We start from the raw sequence: 22953 nt of genomic DNA, 5'->3' as shown, positions 1-22953 counted from the left end.
AATTTTATAAGCTTTCCAGAAAGTCTAGGATCATAGCATTTGGTTGAGTATAACTGTAGTTATGATCTAAACTTGTAGCTATTGTGTTGTGGTCCAGAAATGGACTTAGTGTGGATTCTTGGAATTTCTAGAGAAGAGATATGCACCTACTCAGTAAATAAGAATTTAACCTTGTTATCATCCTAATGACCTAATATGATAGTCATCATTTAACCATGCACATTATCATGACATGTCATCCATGACCCTTCTTATGCATTCATGATTCTCACTTTTTGCATATGCTTGCAATAGGTGCAACGGAAGAAATCACCGTGTTGGAGTATGAGGCTGATCCCTAGGAAGAGCATCAGGAAGTGCAGCAATAGGAGGTCCTAAGAGAAGGTGAGCTCGATGGTGAATAGTTGCCAGAGTGCCCAGATCATCAGCCATCAACCTTTGTGAAAGGCAAGCCCCGGAGCATTCTAAGCCTCCTATGTTTTCAAACCATCAACTTGAGTCCTTTTATGTTGATGCATTAAGTACCAGGAGTTGATCAGAACCACTTGCTGCATATATCTAAGCCTCCTATGCCAAAGATTGTAATGAGTCATGCTCAAGTAGGATTCATGTTTAGGCTCCGGGTATAAATATCAAACCCCGACTATTGTAAAAGACACACAATCAATCAAATACAAGTTACTTACTTTTTTTTGGCTTCGGCCACCCTTTAGGAGTAGGAGTAGAGTAGATCTTAGCAAGTTCTTCAGCAAGTATGGCCGCATTGATCTGGTCAACCTCCACTGCTTGTCTGTAAGTACCGTCATGGCTTATACTTCTGTTCATACGGCTGCATTAATCTGGTGGACCTCCACTATGACTCTGTCTTGGACCAAATCAGCTATATTCTTCTCAAACATTAGCAGAACATCTCTTAGCTGGTTTTTAGTCTCTTCTAGCAAGGTTTCCTTGGAGGAGGTGGCTGACGAACTGATTTCATCTTCATTAAAATACTCCTCCAGATTGAAAGAGTAACTCAGGGCTAGAAGATTGAGTGCCTATGTATAACGAAATCTTGGTTAGGAGGCTTAAATTAGTTTATAACAAATGGATGGCAAAGAGGATATAGTACCTTCTCTGCAGTAGCCTCTACCCAAAGAGGGGGAACAACTGATGATGTACCAGTGACGTCTGGTTGAATCAACTCTGAGCTCTCAACATTGACATCTACAAACCTCAGGGAGGATTTTTAGTTCATATTTGTTGTAGAGAAATGAGCTAAGCATATGACTTTCTTACCATCAGTTGTGTGCTGAACTGGGGAATCAATAGTTTAGATATCAGCAACGGCAGGATTATTTTCAATAAGGAGACTATCAGACTCCTGCTCCTGCATAGGTGTTTCCTCAGGAAGTATCTGACATGGCAAGGAAACAGATGAAGGATGGAAATCAAATAAAATCAGGAACTTTTGAGAAAATACTCCAATGAGCATCAAGGATAAAATGGAAAAGACTCATAGTTTCTACCATTGTGAGAGCATCGATTATTGCCACTGAAATTGGCTCCTTGTGAGAATCAGCCGATGAAGGTTCAGTTGGCATTGAATCAATGCCTGGGATAGCAGCTCCACACCCAAAGCAGATTGGGACGCAATGGTTGATAGCTGTAAAAAATGGGGGATCAGAAGTTGAACATCAGTTTGAAAAGAATATGGATTGTTTACCTAAATAGCTGATGGTCTAGTTCTACGAAGTCCTTTCCCAGTAATGGCTTTTTGAGTTGTCCCTTGGACCGCCTTGCGCTTTGAAGATTGGTATGTCATGATCATAGGGGCAACATGAGTTTTCATCAATTTCTTCAGTGAAGGTGTGGCTGACCCTATTCTTGAGACTGGGCATGGTGGCTGATAATCTATAGCATGGCCTTTCCTATTGAAACTTGGAGGATCGAACTCAGTATCCTGAAAGGGTCGGTTAGAAGAGTTGGTAGGAGAATTCACCAATTAATTTCTCTGAAAAGAGAATAAAAGTTACCTCACTATCAGAAGCAAATTCCCCATCTAGAGTTATGCACAAAGGGTGAACCAGCCCACAGAAGAGGTGGGAGTGCTATTCTTGCCACTAGGAATCAAAAAGAGTGGAAGATAAGATAGCCCTGATCCAATCATGCAAGCAAAGGGAAGAAAGATCTGATCCCAATTGAAAGACTCTGGAGCTTCCATCACCTCACTAATATTTTTCTCGTGGCTTCAGTGTGTTCTTGAAGAATAGTTGAGGAGGCAATTGACCAAGACCAAACTGACAAGCCACAAATGAAGGGTTGTAGAACTCATAAGTTGGAAGGTTGCCAAGGAAGAAGGAACATGTAGCCATTTTGCCATGGCCTTGATGAAATTCGGCTGGAAGGACATAGGGCTTGATAAAAGAATTGAAGATTGCAGCTGGCGTCTCATCCGAACAGCCTAATTCAAATCAGAATTTGAATGGAAAGATCAACTCATTGTTTTCATCCTTATCGTATGGCAGCCAAGTCAAGACTTCTGCATCAAACCCTCTTTAAAATTTTTTGAAGAGATGGCCCACATCAACATCAATTACTATGGTCGATGTAGCCTCACCGTAGCTCAAGTACTGGCGGGTTCTTCCTTCTTCACCCTTGTATTCCTCATCAAAGTTGGAGGAAGGAAAGCTAAGGTTTCTGAGATCGGACCTTACAATCTTGTGCATATACAGGTTCAACCATAGTTGTATCAACCACCAAGGGCCACTGATAGTATACACTGGTTCATTCTTTAGTAATTGGGCAGTTACCTAATACATTAGATGATAAGCAGCCCCTAATAGATACTTTCCAAGGGGAACTTCCTTGCCTACTGCCAGATGCTCTGCCATAAGCTTATGGTTGTAAGTCGAACCACAAGATGACCCACAGAAGACAAATCTCTCTAGCCACATATTCAAAAAAGCTACATATTCCCTCTCACTAACAGTTGATTCGTCTCCAATATGATTCATAATATAACTTACCCATCCTAAGCAATCTAATATTTTGGCTAATCTCTTGGAACCAGCGCTCAGGTATTCATAAGGCTGCATTGATCCAGTTATTCTAAGGCTAGTCAACATGTACACATCGGCCAGGGTAATGGTCATCGGGCTGTGATCGAAAATGAAGGCATTCAGGGCATTGGACCAGAAATAAGATGTGGAAATCAAGAGTGAATCATTCCTCTCCATCCTGAACAATGAGAGTATCAAACATTGATTTAAATCATACACTTCCCAATCTCTGCCCTTTTTTCTCGAATACCCTATGGAACTAATCTCTCCACCCATTGGGCATTTTAGACCAATTTCTAAAGGGAGTTTTGGTATTCCAAGAGGACAAATCCACTGTACACTGTTTGAAGGGGATTTGGTTGGTTTCTTGATGGACAAAATCAGATGGATCAGGGTCACCCATAGGCCCAAGAAAATAAACATTGGAAAGCAACAGCTGATGGAATCAAGATTTCGTTCCTCATTTCCTAGAAATAGGATAAAAATGAATTTAAGGACAAAGGAAACACAGGATAGCAACCAACATTTCAAGAATGGGAATTTGAAAGCATACCTCGGGGATGTGGTCGATGGTCACCATCAAAACTAAAGTAGATTTGAATCTAAGGAAGGCCACTTGAATAAGGGCCTGACATGGCAAAAGATTTGCTACGATGGTGGCGTCAGCGGTTAAGATTTGTTCGAGAAAGAAGGAAAAGCAAATAGGCCAAGTGAGTCAGAAAAGATACTATTTGGACATTATATGAAACGACCTGATTTCTGCGAAGGGAAATCCACAGAGTCGAAGTGTATTATGATCGTTGTAGATCATATTACCCAAATTCCAGTCGAATACCACATCCATACAACGATAATATCAAAGTACATAAAGTATAGAATTACATAAATTATTACATCGCCGCATTGGCGGAATCAAAAGTAGCATTCATTTAGAATAGCTTGAAGATAAGATCGCCAAACTCAAGTGTAGGAACGAACCCCTCAACCGTCAAACTCCTCAGAGCTACATTCCTCAGCAGAACCTATGTGCAAAAATTTATCAGTACGATTTGTACTGGCCACTCCCACCCTATGAGCATTGCTTTGTGGAAATTGGATGCAAGTTGGATATAATCAAAAGGAACATATAAGGCTAGGGTTTCCTATGTATTAGCATATCAAGAGTTTGATAATAGTTGGTCAAGTTTTAACACCATTCCCACACCCATTCCACCTCATTTCCGTCCAGAGCTAGGTTTTGATCCTGAGATCGATATACCACCATCTCCACACCATCCCCATACCATCGCTGAGTCGACAGGCCAACTCCCTCTCAGCACTGTCTCAAGGCCCGTAGCCCCTGGCTACGACCGACACTCTCTCACGGGGAAGAAGAGAAGGACTCATCTCACTATCTAGTTTAAGCAAAACCTAGGAAAGGTCCATAGCCGACAAGTTGGCACATGTATTGATCGATCAACTATACACTCTGTAAAGGTTTTACATAACCACAAGATCTGCCTTCTTCGCTGACCATCGTCAACTAGGCTGATTTCGGCCGCTTGCTAGCCTAGGATAATGCCACTCTATCATCCAGCCCTGGTACACCCCAAGTCTAGTCTAGGGTGGCTAAAACTGTGAGTCATGAGCTGGGTCCATAGGGTCTCCATGAAGTCTCGGAAGGGTGTGGGGGAATCCTCCATGCCCCGTACCTCCTTACACTATCCGCTATCAACCTAGTAGTAGTGGCAATATCCTACCAAGTAGTCTAGCCATCCCGCACCATATAGGGCGAGTGGTACGTAAGGCTTCCCGATGAATCTGAGTACTAGTAAGTCCTTAGGGATGACCAAGCCAGAATGTCTTCATCAGGGTTTCCATTTACCGTGCCACCATAGCACCTCCACCCCGGGCTGCTCCCATCACAGGTTCACACCCAGGGCCACCTCATATACCATTTTACCCACCATATGTATCCATTCCAGGGGTGCCCAGGTAGCACCCCATGGCAAGACTTGCCCTAGGCTTGTCGTATACTCCAACTTGGTCAACACAACCCTTACCGTCCACACACCCAAATCACACACGCAGCACTCTCCCCATAGTCCAGATGACACCAGTTTCCACTACGTATCAATATGGTATATATAAGCGTAGTAGAAATAATAAGTAGTGAAATATAGTAGCGAGCGTGTGACTAGCCTAACAGCAGGGCCAGCAGGGGTAAGGTTACGTCAAGGTAAAGGCCCTCAAGAAAGCATACTACCATGCAAGTCCTATCATAGTGTGATTATAAAATAAAGTAAAGCAATAGCAGCTCTATATTAGCCATGTGTAATAGGTACTATGAGATTGGGTGGGATGTGGCACCTTCAGTGTAGTCTTCTCTGTACTCCTCATAGTACTCACGATCCTCGTCCGTCTGGTTCTTCTCCGAGTCTGCATACGATCGAATTATAGTCATGTTAGCGACGTCTATAGAATAGCACAAAGAAGCAATGAAAATTCAAAAGAGCCAAATGCACTCAAACATGGGTTCATTGCGTAAAGCTCGATTTTAGATGAATTTTGGTCCTAGTTTCGTACTTTTCTGAGGTTGTATGAATTAGTTATGAATTTCCAAAGTTTAAATCATCTATGAAAATAATTAAAGCTGATTAATTCAGGGCTGACATGTGTCACATTGTGATTGGTTCACGTGGCATGCTGTCGTCAGCATGACGTCATCAGAGCTAAACCACGGCTGACAGGTGGGTCCCGTTGATGTCATCACGACATCAGCATGACGTCACCTCCTAACATGTGAGCCCAAAGTCTCTGTGTCGCTGACATGTGGGTCCAGTCAAAGTCAACATCAAGTCAATGGGCAAGTCAACGGTTAGTGGGTCACAGTCACTGACAGGTGGGGCTAGAGTTGCTGACGTCAGTAGCTGACATCATCCTGATGTCGTCTCAGCTGTTTCATCCTCTGACAAGTGGGTCCAGCGGCTCTGTGTCGCTGACTTGTGGGCCCGGTCAACAGTCAATGCTGACCGGTCAACGATCAATCGGATTGGGTCTCGACTGGGCTTTGGTGGGCCTAGACAGGGCTAGATTTGGGCCAGGCCGGCCAGACACGTGTCGCGCTGCGAAGGATGCCACATGGCACAGTGGGCTCCTAGTGGGCCTCTAACGGGCTTTGGTTCACAGGCATGGTCCACGGTGGACTTAGGAGCGCTGGTCCACAGACCACGGGTAGGTCTATGGTGGATCGTGTCCATGCGGGCATAGGCCGTGCGGTGCATCGTGCACCTGATGCACGTGGTGACGAGAGGCTCCGCCCCCCCCCCCCATTTCTCCACCGGCGTTCTACCGGAGTAGAGCTCTCGCCGGTGGTGAGGTCGTGCGTGGGGGCTCCCTGGTGGCTCGGTTGGGTGGATAAGGGCCTCTACGGATCCATGGGGGCACGGCGAGGGCATCTAGGAACTCAAGGCGGGGCTTCGAGTCCCCATGTGGCTGGTAGGGACACTACGGCGTCCGCGGCGGCATGGTGACGACGGTGAGGCATGCAGGAGCGCTACGGAGCACCGGTGGGGTGGTCTAGGTGTTCTATGGCCTCTCAAGATCAAGGCGAGTCCACAGGTGAGATCCATCCTACCTCTACTAGCTCGTATCGGACAGAATAGCTCCGCCATGGTCGTTCTCCGGCCATGGCGAGCGTGCTCGGTGCGCGTATAGGGATCCGAGGTGCCCGATCCTTCGGGGCTTAGCAAGGTGGTAGGTGTGGTCATGGACATGTGCGTGAGTGTGCCGTGCTCTGAGGTGGCGAAAGGTGTGGACGTTGGGCCTCCCAGGTGGGGAGATCACATCGGCGGCCATGGTGCACATGGTGACGATGAGCAGAGGGTGGTGCGTGGGCTCACCATCGGTGTCGAAGGCGAAAGGATGGCGGTGTAGTGGCGGGTCATGGCCATGTTGAGATGATGCCGTGCCGTGCCGAGCAGCAGTGTCGACGTGGTTGATCGGGGCGACGTCCTCCGCTTCGGCGACACTGGCGACGTCGGGCGGCTTCGGTGCTCCTTCTTCTTCCTCTTCTTCCTTTTCTTTTTCCCCTCTCTCTCTTGGCTCAGGTGTGCAGTGGATGGCCACAAGGTGGCAGTGGGGCTTGGGAATGCGCTAGGGCTCTAGGGCTTGGTTTTTATAGCTAAAGCTCGGCCATGGCATGGAACGAGCGGCTAGGGATGGCCAAGGGGCGTGCGGAGGGCTATGATCGCATCGAGGCTAGGGCTTCAGGGTCGCAATGCGGCCGCGGGTGCGATGGTGAAACCGATTTTGCGGTCCTTGGTCAAAAAGGCAGGGGACAGGGAGGGGGTAGGTGCATGGCATGGCCATGGTGAGCTGGTTCGCGTGGTAGTGGTCACGCACCATGCGTGACCCTATCGGGCAGCCAGTGCCTACGTGGCACCCATCCAACGGGGTCTCGCGGTCGGTGGTGAGGGCACGGACGGTAGAGATAGGCCGAGGTGGCATTAGATTCCCCCCCCCCACGGCACCTATGCTCTGTTTTCTGGATGCAGAGGAGGGGACCAAGGAGGGGGATGACAAGGGTGTCCCATCCATCAGCCAGCATGGGGAGAAGGTGATGTCGTCAGGCTTGCTAGGCCATGCATGTGAGGCCATGAGCACTAGCAGGCCAACAAGGCCGGGAGGGTGAGCTGGGCCAGCAGCTGGAGCACGCGGGGTCTAGGGGCGAGCTAGACCTACTCTGCTGATCGGCCTGGCAAGGGAAGGAAGGCCTATGCTGGCTAGGCCTATGGGCTGTGTGCGCGGGCTAGCGAAGCCAGGAGGGCGAGCTGGGCCGGCTGGTGGTAGAAGGCAGGCTGGGCTGACTCGGTTGCTTGGGCTGCTATTGTCATTGGCGAGCTGGGCCAAGAAGATGGATAGGCCACAAGCTGGGCTAGATGGCTTTTCCATTTTCCTCATCCACTTCCTTTCTTTTTCTATCTCGTTTTCCTTTCTCTTTTATTTGTTGCCAATTTGGTTAGGGTTTGATTTATTTAGTTTCATGTACTAGTGTGCACCTTGATTAAGGGTGGAGCTTAGGGCTGGTTGGTGGGGCCCGCATACTTAGGTGGTACTTAGGTGATTAATTTATTGCATAATAAATTAATTATAAGTAGTCACATTTATTTGCACAACAAAAGATCAATAAAGGGCAACTCGCTTATTTAGAATTAAAATGTATGCATGAATGTATGCGTTAGGGGTTTTAAACACACACATATACAACAAGTGACATGCTATACTTACGAGTTTGTTTAGTTGGATTACGACTAATGCAACACTTAGGGTTAGCTCCTACAAATGTCACTCATCATCACATGGGGTTTTGAAGAAAAAAATTTGTAGTTGGGATTTTTGGTGTGTGGATTTTTGGGTTGTTACAGTCCTACCCCCTTAACAGAATCTCATCCCCGAGATTAAAGCATAACGTAGCCTTTGAAGAGATAAGGATATTGTATCCGGAGGTCAGACTCTTTCTCCCATGTTGCTTCTCTCTCAGTGTGATTGCTCCATTGGATCTTGCACATAGGAATAGTTTTGCTTCGGGTCTCTTTAGTATCTCTACCTAGAATTCTGATAGTATGCTCTTTATACTCGAGAGTGTTCTAGATGTCAAGTGTATCAGTTGGGATCACTTCATCGGGCACTCTCAAACACTTGCATAGCTATGAGACATGGAATACGGGATGTACACCCACCAATTCCTCAGGTAGCTCAAGTTTGTAAGCGAGTTTTCCAATTCTCTTACGGATCTTGTATGGCCCAACAAATCTAGGGGCAAGCTTGCCTTTCACGTGGAATCTAACAGTTCCACATAGCGGGGATACCTTGAGATAGACGAAGTCTCCCGCATTGAACTCAAGTTCTCTTCTTCTTTTGTCAGCATAGCTCTTGTATTGACTTTGGGCAATTCTCAAATTCTCCTTTACTTGGGCAACTCCTTCTTTAGCATCTTGAATCTTAGCAGAGTCAAAGAACGATCTTTCCCCCGGTTGAGACCACATCAAAGGTGTCTTACAAGGTCTGCCATACAGAGCTTCAAATGGCGACATCTTGATATTGGCTTGGTAGCTATTGTTGTAAGAGAACTCTGCATAGGGTAGGCATTTCTCCCATTCAGAGCCATAATTCAGTACACTAGCGTGAAGCATGTCTTCTAAGATCTGATTTACTCGTTCTATCTGTCCATCTGTCTGTGGGTGATAAGCGGTACTAAAATCAAGTTTGGTCCTAATGGACTTGTGTAGAGCTTCCTAGAATCGAGACACAAACTGAGGACCATGATTGGATACAATACTAGAGGGAGCTCCATGCAGTCTGAGAATATGCTCAATATATAGATCTGCTAATTTTTCAGCATCGGTCTTGGTCTTAATTGGTACAAAGTGAGCAATCTTGGTCAAACGATCAACAATCACCCAGATGGAATCATTGCCTTTCTGTGAATGGGGCAATCCAACTATGAAATCCATGGATATGCTCTCCCATTTCCACTCAGGGATGTCAAGAGGCTTTAGCAATCCTACAGGCCTTTGATGTCTAGCCTTGACTCTATTACAGGTGTCACACCATGCCACATGTCCTGCAATGTCTGTCTTCATGCCTTTCCACCAAAAGTGTTTCTTCAAGTCTTGATACATCTTTGAACCTCCGGGGTGAATACAGTACTTAGAATCATGAGCTTCTAATAGAATTTCCTCTCGTAGTGCTGGATTAGAAGGAACACAGATTCTGTCCTTGAACCAGATGGTTCCTTGTTCATCTTCATGGTGGTTGGTCTTGTAGCCTAGTTTCATCATACCACGGAGATATTCGATCTCTGCACAATTTTTCTGAGCTTGATGGATGCAATCTGTGAGATCATACTGTATGTAGAGCTCATTCAACAAGCCATGTGGTAGTATCTCAAGTTGGAAATCTTCAATTTCTTCCTTGAGCTCAGGTGGTACGGATTCAGTGATCAAAGTGTGACAGTAACTCTTGCGACTAAGAGCATCTGCAACTACATTAGCTTTTCTCGGATGATAGTGAATTTCTAGGTCATAGTCCTTGATCAACTCTAGCCATCGGCATTGCCTCATATTTAGATCTTCTTGAGTGAAAAAGTACTTCAAGCTCTTGTGATCTGTATAGATATCACACTTGTTGCCTATCATGTAGTGTCTCTAGATCTTCGAGGCATGCACAACTGCTGCTAACTCAAGATCATGGGTTGGGTAATGGTTCTCGTGTTCTTTCAACTGTTGGGAAGCATATGCTATCACTCTTCCACCTTGCATCAATACACAACCAAGTCCTTGATGGGATGCATCACAATAGACCACAAAATCTTTGCCGATGTCAGGCAATGCTAGCACAGGAGTTGTGGTAAGCTTCTGTTTCAATTCCTGGAAGCTTTGTTTGCACTCGGGCGTCCATTCAAACTCCTTAGTCTTCTTCAAAAGGTTGGTTATTGGACGGGCTATCTAGGAGAAGTTCTCGATGAACCAACAGTAATATCTAGCCAATCCCAAGAAACTTCTGACTTCTGTCACATTACGAGGTTGATCCCACTCTTTCACAGCTTCAATCTTGGTTGGGTCAACTGTGACACCTTCAGCTGATAGTACATGGCCTAGGAAGGCAACTCTCTGTAGCCAAAATTCGCATTTATTGAACTTTGCGTAGAGCTAATGTTGGGCTAGTTTCCCAAGCATAGTTCTTAGATGATGTTCGTGTTCTTCAGTGGTGGGTAAATAGACAAGGATGTCATCAATGAATACTTCCATGAACTTATCTAGTTCATTCATGAAAACCTTATTCATCATGTTCATGAAGTATGCGGGAGCATTCATGAGTCCAAAGGACACCACAGTGAACTCATACTACCCATACCTAGTCATGAAAGCTATCTTCAGGATGTCACTCTCTCGAATCTTCATCTGATGATAGCCAGATCTGAGATCAATCTTAGATAAATACTTGGCACCTTAAAGCTGATCAAGTAGATCATCGATTCTTGGCAGAGGGCACTTGTTCTTGATGGTGACTGCGTTCAAGTTCCGGTAATCAATGCACATTCTCATTGAGCCATCCTTCTTCTTAACAAACAGAACGGGGGATCCCCAGGGTGAAGCACTAGGTCTGATATATCCCTTTGAGATGAGCTCATCAAGCTATTTCTTGAGCTTGCTAGTTCATCAACTAACATGCGATAGGGTCTCTTGGCAATAGGTCCTATTCCTAGCAAAAGATCAATGATGAACTCTACATCACGGTCTGGTGGCATACCCAGTAATTCTTCAGGGAATACATTAGGATAGTCTCTGACCACAGACACATCATGAACTGTCTTCTCCTCTTTTTGTGATTCTAAACTCGCTTTAAGGGCACACAGGATAGAAGTGGACTTTCCGGACTGAGGTTCACATCTAATAACTTGGCCCGATGGGTGGATCACTTGGACATATCTAGGTGAACATGATATGATGCCTCAGTGAATGGTTAGCCAATCCATACCTAAGATGACATCTAGGCTCGTGGAAGGTAACAGGGTTAGGTCGGCTTTAAAGATATGACCCTCAATGGTAAGACTCACTCCCTTACAGATGTGGGTGCACTTTAGGTCTCCTAATGGTGAACTAGTGATGATAGGCTTTCCACATGGGGTTACAGGCAGGTCATGCTCTCATGCAAACTTGGATGATATGTAAGAACAAGTTGCTCCAGAGTCAAATAGAACTGATGCAGTATTGCCATTAACTAAAAATATACCATACACAACGTCAGGGGTAGCCTGTGCTTCCTCGGCATCTAGATGGTTGAGACGCCCATGAGTAGCAGATCCCTTGAACTGAGACTTCTGAGCGGCTGAGTTTGTAGGGCACTAAGTGGCTTTATGACCCGATTGGCCACAAGCAAAGCAGGTGAAAGGTGCATCACCTGTAGGGGTTGGCATGGGTGCCTTCTAGTTTCCAGTGCTTGGTGCAGAGTGGTTCTATGCTGGGCGTTCATTCACAGAGTGGGAACGGTTGAAACGGTCCTAAGTGTTGCGGTCCTGAGCATAATGGTCTCGGGTGTAATGATCCTGAGCAGGGCGGGAGTATTTGGTGGTGTAGCCTCCACCACCCCTACTCGATCCAGGGTTATCATCCCTATTGTGGCGAGAGCGTTCCCTAGGTGGTGCATCTCTGCGGAACCTCTTGCGATCATGACCATGGAAGGACTCCTTAGGCTTATGCTTCCTCTCCCTGTACTCCTCTCTAACTTCAGCATGGTCCTTCTTGATCTGAATGCAACGATCCACCAGCGCACGCAGCGTGCTACTCTCAATACCGCCAAACTTTAGCTTGATGTGCGGGTTAAGTCCCTTGTGGTAAAAGTACAGCTTCTCCTTCTCAGAGTTCACAACATAGGAAGGTGCATAGCATAGAAGGTTGGTGAAACGAGTAGTGTACTCAATCACCTTGTCCTTTCCCATCTTGATGTTACAAAACTCCTCAGCTTTGGCCTCCATGATACCCTTGGGAATGTGATACTTAGTGAATGCTTCAGCAAACTCGTCCCACGAGATGTTGGCAGGGTCCTCATGGGAATCACTAAAACTGTCCCACCAGGCGTGTGCTGCACCTGTGAGCTGGTGTGTGGTAGCTCCAACACACTCATCGTCGGTGAAAGTAGTGAGGTCAAGCTTCTTCTCCATCTCCTTGAGCCAGTCATCGGCCACAAGCAGGTTAGGGTCGATGCCATCATAGGTAGGTGGCCTTAGCTTCAGAAATCCATCCAGCTTCCTTTGGAAGTCATTCTACTGACCTCCTTGGTGATGGTTTGCTCTGTTAACAAGAGATGCAAGAAGTTGGGTCTGTTGTGCCATCACCTCTGCCAAGTTCGGTGGTGGTGGTGGTAGAATGTTCTCCTCAGGCAGCAGGGTATTCTCCAGGTTGAAGGGTATCCCTCCATGTCCATAGCCATAGTTGTTGCCACCACGCCCCCCATTTGGTTCGACTGGTTTGGGAGTGGGTGCATGTCCACGGTTCATTAGGCGATCAGATCGGTGGTTCGGCATCTACAACACGGATTATGGGCATTTTAGTGATTGTGCCATAAGTGCTTATTATTCAGTATGACTACATGATTCTTGATGATTTAAAGCAAAACATTTATACTATCCAACATTCATTACAAAGAAGCAATAAGATCCATAAGATGCAATAAGATCCAAAACATTCATTACATGAGTTTTATTACATGGCATCATCTCCAGTAGCTACACTTGGAGACTCGCGAGAATCGTACTACGCATAGTGTCTCTTATTACATCTCATAAGGGGTACATCATGGGGTACAACTTATGGAAGCCACTGACATGACTCATGACCATGTAGGGTCATCTACTCTAACTCGTACACCGCAGCTAGGATATGACTGTTCTCGATCTTGATCTCCTCGTCAGACTTGTGAAGTCGGGACACATAATTCAAGGCCTCGGTGAGCTCCTCAGTAGGCTTGGCTCCAGGTAGGGTAGGGTAGGCATCTAGGTTGAGGCAAGTTGGGGCTAACTCAAACTCCTCTATCCTAGGTTTCGTCTTGCTACAAATCTCCTTGGGTAGCCGATCCCACATACCCTTCATCTCCCTGAGGCGCTTCTTGTCAGACTTCTACCAAGCTTTCCATGTCCTCTCACACTTGTCTTGTAGGTACTCGTTCTTCCTGAGTGCCTCAATCAGGTGACCCTAGTTGCGAACGGCCTTCTTCCTAAACTCCTCTAGATCCTGAGTCATGGTCTTATTTCAAGATTAGATTTTCAGCATATCAATCCCCTTGGACCTCTCTCTGTCTCCTCTGTGGTTGAACTCAGCCTTCTTGTCGTCCAACTCTCTCTGCAACTCTAAGACCTTGCTGTCGAGGTAGCAGTTCCTATTGCCTAGGTCAGCGGTTTTGTCCTGTAAGTCTATGACCTCGGTTCTGTGGACTTCTTCACGATGGTTGAGCTCGTCTTGTAGCTTGGTAACTGTCTCAAGCAGACTAGCTCGCTCATGTGCTCCCTACGAGTCTTGCTCCTGGTACTCCCACAGAAGGGCCTGGTCCTAACGTCTCCTCTGCTCCAGCTGGGTCACGTACCTATCCTGCTCTAGTAGGTGAATAGCCGAGACACGAAGGCATCTATCCTCCTCAGCAAAGATAACTCTGCTGGCTGCAAAACTCTGCTCACTAAGGGTAAGGCTGAGGTCGAGGGCCTAGGGAAGTAGACGGAACTCTATCATCTTCAGGTGCTCGTAGTGGTCCCTCATCACTCTATGAAGTGCCTTGTGTGAGACAGCTTGTAATCCCTCCTCGACTGTGTCCTCTATAGTCAACTCAGTGAAAGCTGGGACAGAAGGTAAGGTAGTGCTAGCTGGGAACTCGACTAAGGTGACAACTGGTCCTTCAATTCCTCCTTCCTGAGCTGACTTCCCAATGCAGGTGACCTTGACAAGCTCATCAGGGACTCCTCACATGATGAGAACTCGGTAGAGGGTCTGTGCAAAACCCTTGAGCTCACGTAGGTCAAAGGTAAGCTTGGCATGGTCCAGAGGTAGTGGTCCTAGAGGTGGCCATTCGACATTCGTTGCCATCTGCATGTTTTAAGGAAACAGGTGTTAGTAGGTCAGTAAATAGATAAGTCTTGCATAAAAGTAAATGTAGGGTCGGTATATAATCGAAAGAAGGGTTGTTCACGTCCTATTCTATCGTCCATTTCTGAGGGTTTCGTCCTATGGTCAAGTATGGCTCTGATACCAACTGAAACGACCTGATTTCCACGAAGGGAAATCCACAAAGTCGAAGTGTATTATGATTGTTGTAGATTATATTACCCAAATTCCAGTCGAATACCACATCCATACAATGATAATATCAGAGTACATAAAGTGCAGAATTACATAAATTATTACATCGCCGCATTGGTGGAATCAAAAGTAGCATTCATTCAGAATAGCTTGAAGATAAGATCGCCAAACTCGAGTGTAGGAACGAACCCCTCAACTGTCAAACTCCTCAGAGCTACATTCCTCAGCAGAACCTGTGTGCCAAAATTTATCAGTACGATTTGTACTGGCCACTCCCACCCTATGAGCATTGCTTTGTAGAAATTGGATGCAAGTTGGATATAATCAAAAGGAACCTATATGGCTGGGGTTTCCTATGTATTAGCATATCAAGAGTTTGATAATAGTTGGTCAAGTTTTAACACCATTCCCACACCCATTCCACCCCATTTCCGTCCAGAGCCAGGTTTCGATCCTTGGATCGATATACCACCATCTCCACACCATCACCATACCATCGCTTAGTCGATAGGTCAACTCCCTCTCGGCACTGTCTCAAGGCCCGTAGCCCCTGGCTACGACCGACACTCTCTCACGGGGGAAGAAGAGAAGGACTCATCTCACTATCTAGTTTAAGCAAAATCCAGGAAAGGTCCATAGCCGACAAGTCGGCACATCTATCGATCGATCAACCATACACTTTGCAGAGGTTTTACATAACCACAAGATCTGCCTTCTTCACTGACCATCATCAACTATGCTGATTCCGGCTGCTTGCTAGCCTAGGATAATGCCACTCTACCATTCAGCCCTAGTACACCCCAAGTCTAGTCTGGGGCGGCAGAAACTATGAGCCATGAGCTGGGTCCATAGGGTCTCCATGAAGTCTCAGAAGGGTGTGGGGGAATCCTCCACGCCCCGTACCTCCTTACACTGTCCGCTATCAACCTAGCAGTAGTGGCAATATCCTACCAAGTAGTCCAGCCATCCCACACCATATAGGGTGAGTGGTACGTAAGGCTTCCCGGTGAATCTGAGTACTAGTAAGTCCTTAGGGATGACCAAGCTAGAATGTCTTCATTAGGGTTTCCATTTACCGTGCCACCACAGCACCTCCACCCTGGGCTCCTCCCATCACAGGTTCACATCCAAGGCCACCTCATATACCATTTTACCCACCATAGGTATCTATTCCAAGGGTGCCCAGGTAGCACCCCACGGCAAGACTTGCCCCAGGCTTGTCGTATACTCCAACTTCATTGACACAACCCTTACCCTCCACACACACAAATCACACACGCAGCACTCTCCCCATAGTCCAGATGACACCAGTTTCCACTACGCATCAATATGGTATATATAAGCGTAGTAGAAATAATAAGTAGTGAAATATAGCAGCAAGCGTGTGACTAGCCTAACAGCGGGGCGAGCAGGGGTAAGGTTGCGTCAAGGTAAAGGCCATCAAGAAAGCATACTACCATGCAAGTCCTATCATAGTGTGATTATAACAATAAAGTAAAGCAATAGCAGCTCTATATTAGCCATATGTAATAGGTACTATGAGATTGGGTGGGATGTGGCACGTTCAGTGTAGTCTTCTCTGTACTCCTCACAGTACTCACGATCCTCGTCCATCTAGTTCTCCTCTGAGTCTGCATATAATCGAATTATAGTCGCGTTAGCGACGTCTATAGAATAGCATAAAGAAGCAATGAAAATTCAAAAGAGCTAAATGCACTCAAACATGGGTTCATTGTGTAAAGCTTGATTTTAGATGAATTTTGGTCCTGGTTTCATATTTTTCTGAGGTCATATAAATTAGTTATGAATTTCCAAAGTTTAAATCATCTTTGAAAATAATTAAAGTTGATTAATTCAGGGCTGACATGTGTCACATTATGACTGGTTCACGTGGCATGCTGTCATCAGCATGATGTCATCAGAGCTAAACTGCGGCTGATAGGTGGGTCCCGCTGACGTCATCACGACATCAGCATGACATCACCTCCTGACATGTGAGCCAAGAGTCTCTGTGTCGCTGACATGTGGGTCCAGTCAAAGTCAACATCAAGTCAATGGGCAAGTCAATGGTCAACGGGTCATAATCAATGATAGGTGGGGCCAGAGTTGCTGACGTCAGTAGCTGATGTCATCATGATGTCATCCTGACGTCGTCTTGTCTGTTTCATCCTCTGACAAGTGGGTCCAGCGGCTCTTGTCGCTAACTTGTGGGCCCGGTCAATAGTCAATGCTGACCGGTCAATGGTCAACCGGATTAGGTCTTGATTGGGCTTTGGTGGGCCTAGACAGGGCTGGATTTGGGCCGGCCCAGCCCAGACATGTGTCGCACTACAAAGGATGCCACATGGCGTAGTTGGGCTCCCAGTGGTCGTCTAACCGGCTTTGGTTCATAGGCATGGTCCACGGTGGACTCAGGAGCGCTGGTCCATGGACCGCGGGCCGGTCTATGGTGGACCGTGTCCATGTAGGCATAGGTCATGTGGTGCATCGTGCACCCGGTGCACGTGGTGACGAGAGGCTCTGCCCCCCCCCCCGGTTTCTCCACCGGCGTTCTGCCAGAACAGAGCTCTCACCGGCGGTGAGGTCATGCATGGGGGCTCCCTAGTGGCTTGGCTAGGTAGATAAGGGCCTCTATAGATTCGTGGGGGCACGGCAAGGGCATCCAGGGACTCAAGGCAGGGCATCGGGTCCCCATGTGGCCGGTAGGGACACTACGGCGTCTGCGGCGGCATGATGACGATGGCGAAGCATGCAGGAGCACTATGGAGCACCGGTGGGGCAGTCTAGGTGTTCTATGGCCTTTCAAGATCAAGGCGAGTCCATAGGTGAGATCCATCCTACCTCTACTGGCTCGTATTGGACAGAACAGCTGCGCCATGGTCATGCTCCGGCCATGGTGAGCGTGCTCGGTGCGCGTATAGGGATCCAAGGTGCCCGGTCCTTCGGGGCTTGGCAAGGTGGTAGGTGTGGTCGTGGACATGTGCGTGAGTGTGCCGTGCTCTGAGGTGGCGAAAGGTGTGGACATTAGGCCTCCCAGGTGGGGAGATCACATCGGCGGCCATGGTGCACACAGTGACGATGAGCAGAGGGCGGTGCATGGGCTCACCGTCGGTGTCAAAGGCAAAAGGATGGCAGTGTAGTGGTGGGTCATGGCCATGTCGAGACGATGCCATGCCGTGCCAAGCAACAGCATCGACGTGGTTGATCGGGGTGACGTCCTCCGCTCTGGTGACACTGGCGACGTCGGGCAGCTTCGGTGCTCCTTCTTCTTCCTCTTCTTCCTTTTCTTTTTCCCCTCTCTCTCTTGGCTCGGGTGTGCAGTGGATGGCCACAAGGTCGCGGCGGGGCTTGCGAATGCGCTAGGGCTCTAGGGCTTGGTTTTTATAGCCGAAACTAGGCCATAGCATGGAACGAGCGGCTGGGGACAGCCAAGGCGCACGTGGAGGGCTATGATCATGTCGAGGCTAGGGCTTCAGGGTTGCGACGCGGCCGCGGGTGCGATGGCAAAACCGATTTCATGTTCCTTGGTCAAAAAGGTGGGGGACTGGGAGGGGGAAGTGCATGGCATGGCCATGGAGAGCTGGTTCACGCGGCAGCGGTCATGCACCATGCATGACCCTATCGGGCAGCCGGTGCCTACGTGGCACCCATCTAACAGGGTCTCACGGTCGGTGGTGAGGGAACGGACGGCGGAGAGAGGCCAAGGTGGCATCGGATTCCCCCCCCCCATGGCACCTGTGCTCTATTTTTTGGATGCAGAGGAGGGGACCAAGGAGGGGGATGACGAGGGTGTCCCATCCGTTAGCCAGCGCGGGGAGAAGGTGATGTCGTCGGGCTTGCTAGGCCACGCGTGTGAGGCCACGAGCGCTAGCAGGCCAGTGAGGCCAGGAGGGTGAGCTGGGCTAGCAGCTAGAGCACGTGGGGTCTAGGGGCGAGCTAGACCTACTCCACTGATCAGCCTGGCAAGGGAAGGAAGGCCTGTGCTGGCTAGGCCTGTGGGCTATGTGCGTGGGTCAGCGAAGTCGAGAGGGTGAGCTGGGCTAGCTGGTGGTAGAAGGCAGGCTGGGCCGACTCGGTTGCTCGGGCTGCTATTGCCGTTGGTGAGCTGGGCCAAGAAGATGGACAAGCCACAAGCTAGGCTAGATGGCTTTTCCATTTTCCTCATCCACTTCCTTTCTTTTTCTATCTCGTTTTCCTTTCTCTTTTATTTGTTGCCAATTTGGTTAGGGTTTGATTTATTTAGTTTCATGTACTAGTGTGCACCTTGATTAAGGGTGGAGCTTAGGGCTAGTTGGTGGGGCCTGCATACTTAGGTGATTAATTTATTGCATAATAAATTAATTATAAGTAGTCACATTTATTTGCACAACAAAAGATCAATAAAAGGCAACTCGCTTGTTTATAATTAAAATGTATGCATGAATGTATGCGTTAGGGGTTTTAAACACACATATACAACAAGTGACATGCTATACTTATGAGTTTGTTTAGTTGGATTATGACTAATGCAACACTTAGGGTTAGCTCCTACAAATGTCACTCATCATCACATGGGGTTTTGAAGAAAAAATTTTGTAGTTGGGATTTTTGGTGTGTGGATTTTTGGGTTGTTACATTATATAAGACTCGGCCTGGGAAGTTAGGAGCCACGCGTATGTCTCAGAGCGAAACGGTTGCGGCGTGGTAAACAGATAAATAGGAATTTTAGAATAAAATCACTTTTATCCCAAAATTGGGGGGCATGTGTTTACACCAGAATTTGGAGAGAAAAGCGTGGGAACTAAAAACTTCCAAAATCATGCCAATCAAGGAATCAATTGCATAAGGATCGATATCAGCTGATTCAGATACGACTCTAGAGTCGGATCTCTTTGGATGACGTCAGCAGATAGCGATGATGAGCTACGGTTGGCGCCAGGAAACTACATATCGAACTCTACAAAAAGGGAAAGATTAGGGTCCAAGTTATCTTAAATTAGGAATGTTTTCTTCTATGCCAAAGATTGTAATGAGTCGTGCTCAAGTAGGATTCATGTTTAGGCTCTAGGTATAAATATCAAACCCCGGCTATTGTAAAAGACACACAATCAATCAAATACAAGTTACTTACTTTTTTTGGCTCTGGCCACCCCTTAGGAGTAGGAGTAGAGTAGATCTCGATGAGTTCTTTAGCAAGTATGGCTACATCGATCCGGTCAACCTCCACTGCTTGTCTATAAGTACCGTCATGGCTTATATTTCTGTTTGTATGGCTACATCAATCTGATCGATCTCCACTATGACTCTGGTATAAGCTAGTTATCGACTCTTGTCTAGTTTAAGTAAGGCTGCATCAATCTAGTCGACCTCCACTGCTCGAACTAGATTAAGGTCAAGTTATTGGCTCTATCTAAGGGTGGCGTTCCTTTCGGATAGATTCATTAAGTTACCGATATTGCTTATTGCTTCCATTATTTATTTAATTATAGCAATATCACTTCGCTCGATTGGGATTGATCTAGATTGGCCTTATATCCTGTTTAACCCATCATTTGTTATAAGGCCATTTTATGTCAATCTTGATCGCGCATAGTGTGCGGTTAAGGTATGTTTTGTCTTAAATAGATCTATTGGCTAACGAAAACCATTTCATGGCCCGTTATCATGGCCTGTGTGATTCTGCCTCACACCCCACTGTTAGCACTATGGAGTGGGGACCGTTACTTGGTAGATTTGTTCCTGATAGGGCATGACCTTAACTATGCGCTATGCTTGAATTAGCTACTTTAGCTGATATTGAGTGCTTTCACGAACAGTTCACGTCACGAGACCGTTGAAGTAAAGATAGGTTGAAAGATGTGTTAGCCCCATGATCTTATTATTGTATTACGGCCTGCATAATTCTACCTCATGCCCCACTGATATTAGTAATAAGTTAGGGTCGTCGAATCTATTGTTGTTTCTATGGCCTGCATGATTCTACCTCATACTCTATTGGTCATAGCGATAGAGGAGATCTAATATGTTCACTAGATTTATCTTTATTAAATGGTTAAATGATGATGAGTTGTTTCTTTTATATAAAAAGGGATTCGGTTACTTGCAGTCATTGGCTTAGCATAAATTAATCATTGTTGACATCCTTTTGCCATTGACTAATGTTTGTCTAAATAACAAGATCTATCCTGAGCGATAACTGATTTACCTTCCATATTTCCATGAGCTTTAATTGATTTATTCTTATGAGTATACTGAAATTGACTATTTAGTCAATTTTCTTCCATATCAGCTCTCAGAGCCGTACATTCGGGACTATCTAGCAACACCGGCATGTTCCGCCTTAAATTACTAATTAGCTTTCTCTCCTTGTCAATTGCAGGGTCAAATTGACTGGCACGTCTCAAAGGAGTGCGCAGGATCGACCATCCCTGCACTAAAGCTAGGCGGATCTCCAGCTCCATCGAGCGGACCCTTCTAGTTTGCTCGTGTGCCCTCGACACGAGATGAAATTTCGTGCCGACAGTAGGTCCAGGATCGAATATATGCTTAGCCATGCTTAGCCGGTAGAAGTCGGGTGATTACCTATCACCTGCATGATATAGGCTGATAACTAATCATGGTTGGCTATATGTGCTAGCGTGGAAGATAACCATGTGTCAATGAATAAAGAAACCAGACAGGATCATGATAGAGAAGCAACAAGGCATGGAGGTCTTGGGTGCCTATCTATCCCCGTCTATGTCGATTAAGGACCAATTTGTTGTACATCCTCATGTCATATTGAACGCATGCCTAGCACTTAGTTGGCCGGATCTGGTGATACGACCATGAAGCCAAATAGTTCAATTGAGGCTAAGCCCCGATAAGTGAAAGTGCGCACACTAGAGGAAGTAAGGATGTGCGAAGAGCCATTGGCGTGAGTCCAAGGGTGGGACCGGGTCCCAATCTTCCTGGCAGATTGGTAGAATCTCTGAGGGTGAGTTAGTCCTGAATTGTACCAAAGGTGACCTGAGGCTACCTTCATGAGGTGTGCCTTGGTTTGTGTTAGGAATAAATTCTCTAGCTGGGTAGGAATCGATTCGAATCGTCATCTCTCTCGGATAGTGAGAACTTGACTGAGTAGCAGCAATGTAGAGTAACTTAATGGAAACTGGATGGTTATGATGATGCTCAAATTATTCTGATACTAGATATGGTTACTAATGCTTGTTAGCATAATCAAGTGATTGCTCTAGTACTTGTGCTAATCTAGAGATGCTTAATTGAATAGGTATTCAAACTGATGCTAGAGGTACTAAATCTCCAAATTATGATACTAAAGCATTTATGCAAAAATGTTGTCAAGCTAACTCCACCTTTAAAGCCATGCATACTCCTTAGTGTCTTATTATTTTGGTTTATGACAGGTAAGTCTAGCTAAGTACATTCCCTGTACTCAGGGTTTATTCCCATTTGTTGTAGATGACGTGATGTACCATGGTTCCTACAAGCATTACCTAACTCCTACAGTTGATGGAGAGTAAGACCAAGGGCACGGTCATTCTATATCATCTCACCTATGTGCTTTTATTGGAGATGATCCTAAGCTGGCTATGTATTTAAACTATCTTGATGATGTTTTGAAACTATGTTGCTTCCGCTACTTCTCAATTTGGGTTGTAATAACTCTGTCAAAACTTTGATGTATGAGAACTATTTGTGAACCTATTATAACATGTGACTGGTTGTGTTGAATCATGTATGATCTTGATTTGTACGTTGGTTGTTTGAGATCCTTCGTGATTTCATCAGACTACCGGGTTTATATGGGTTCAAGTATGATGGTTTGATCGCTTTGGTGATTGCTATTGTACTTGTGCTCTTTTAAATTGGATGGTTCTATTACATGCACTCTCGCATGGTGTGCTTGGCATCCTTGCGAATGGGCATGGGTCGTCTAGCAGCTTGCTAAAGTCAACATCAAGGTGAGCTTGGCCTAGGTATTGGTGGTGTTGATCGAGTTATTAGGCTAGCAACGTAGCCTTGTTTGCCCTCGAGCTCTCTGGGCGGTCATCACGCTAGGGCTCACTATCATCTTGGTGGCGGTCACGGTCATCACAGCAGTC

General features: G+C 46.4%; 1 protein-coding gene across 1 annotated transcript in view; it reads right to left on the bottom strand.

The window, feature by feature from the left end:
* Window positions 1-1312: 1312 nt before the first annotated feature.
* Window positions 1313-22953, bottom strand: part of LOC136480214 (uncharacterized) — a 34995-nt gene continuing 13354 nt past the window's right edge. Inside the window, exons 2-3 of the mRNA XM_066477825.1 lie at window positions 1595-1645; window positions 1313-1396 (exon numbers count right to left, since the gene is read on the bottom strand). Of these exons, the coding sequence (XP_066333922.1) occupies window positions 1313-1396; window positions 1595-1645 (135 nt within the window). The remainder of the gene's footprint in view (window positions 1397-1594; window positions 1646-22953) is intronic.

Source organism: Miscanthus floridulus, chromosome 9, assembly GCF_019320115.1.
Source record: "Miscanthus floridulus cultivar M001 chromosome 9, ASM1932011v1, whole genome shotgun sequence".
In the NCBI taxonomy this organism is placed as follows: Eukaryota; Viridiplantae; Streptophyta; class Magnoliopsida; order Poales; family Poaceae; genus Miscanthus; species Miscanthus floridulus.
The sequence above is the reverse complement of the archived record's forward strand: the minus strand, read 5'-3'. Positions and strand labels throughout refer to the sequence as shown.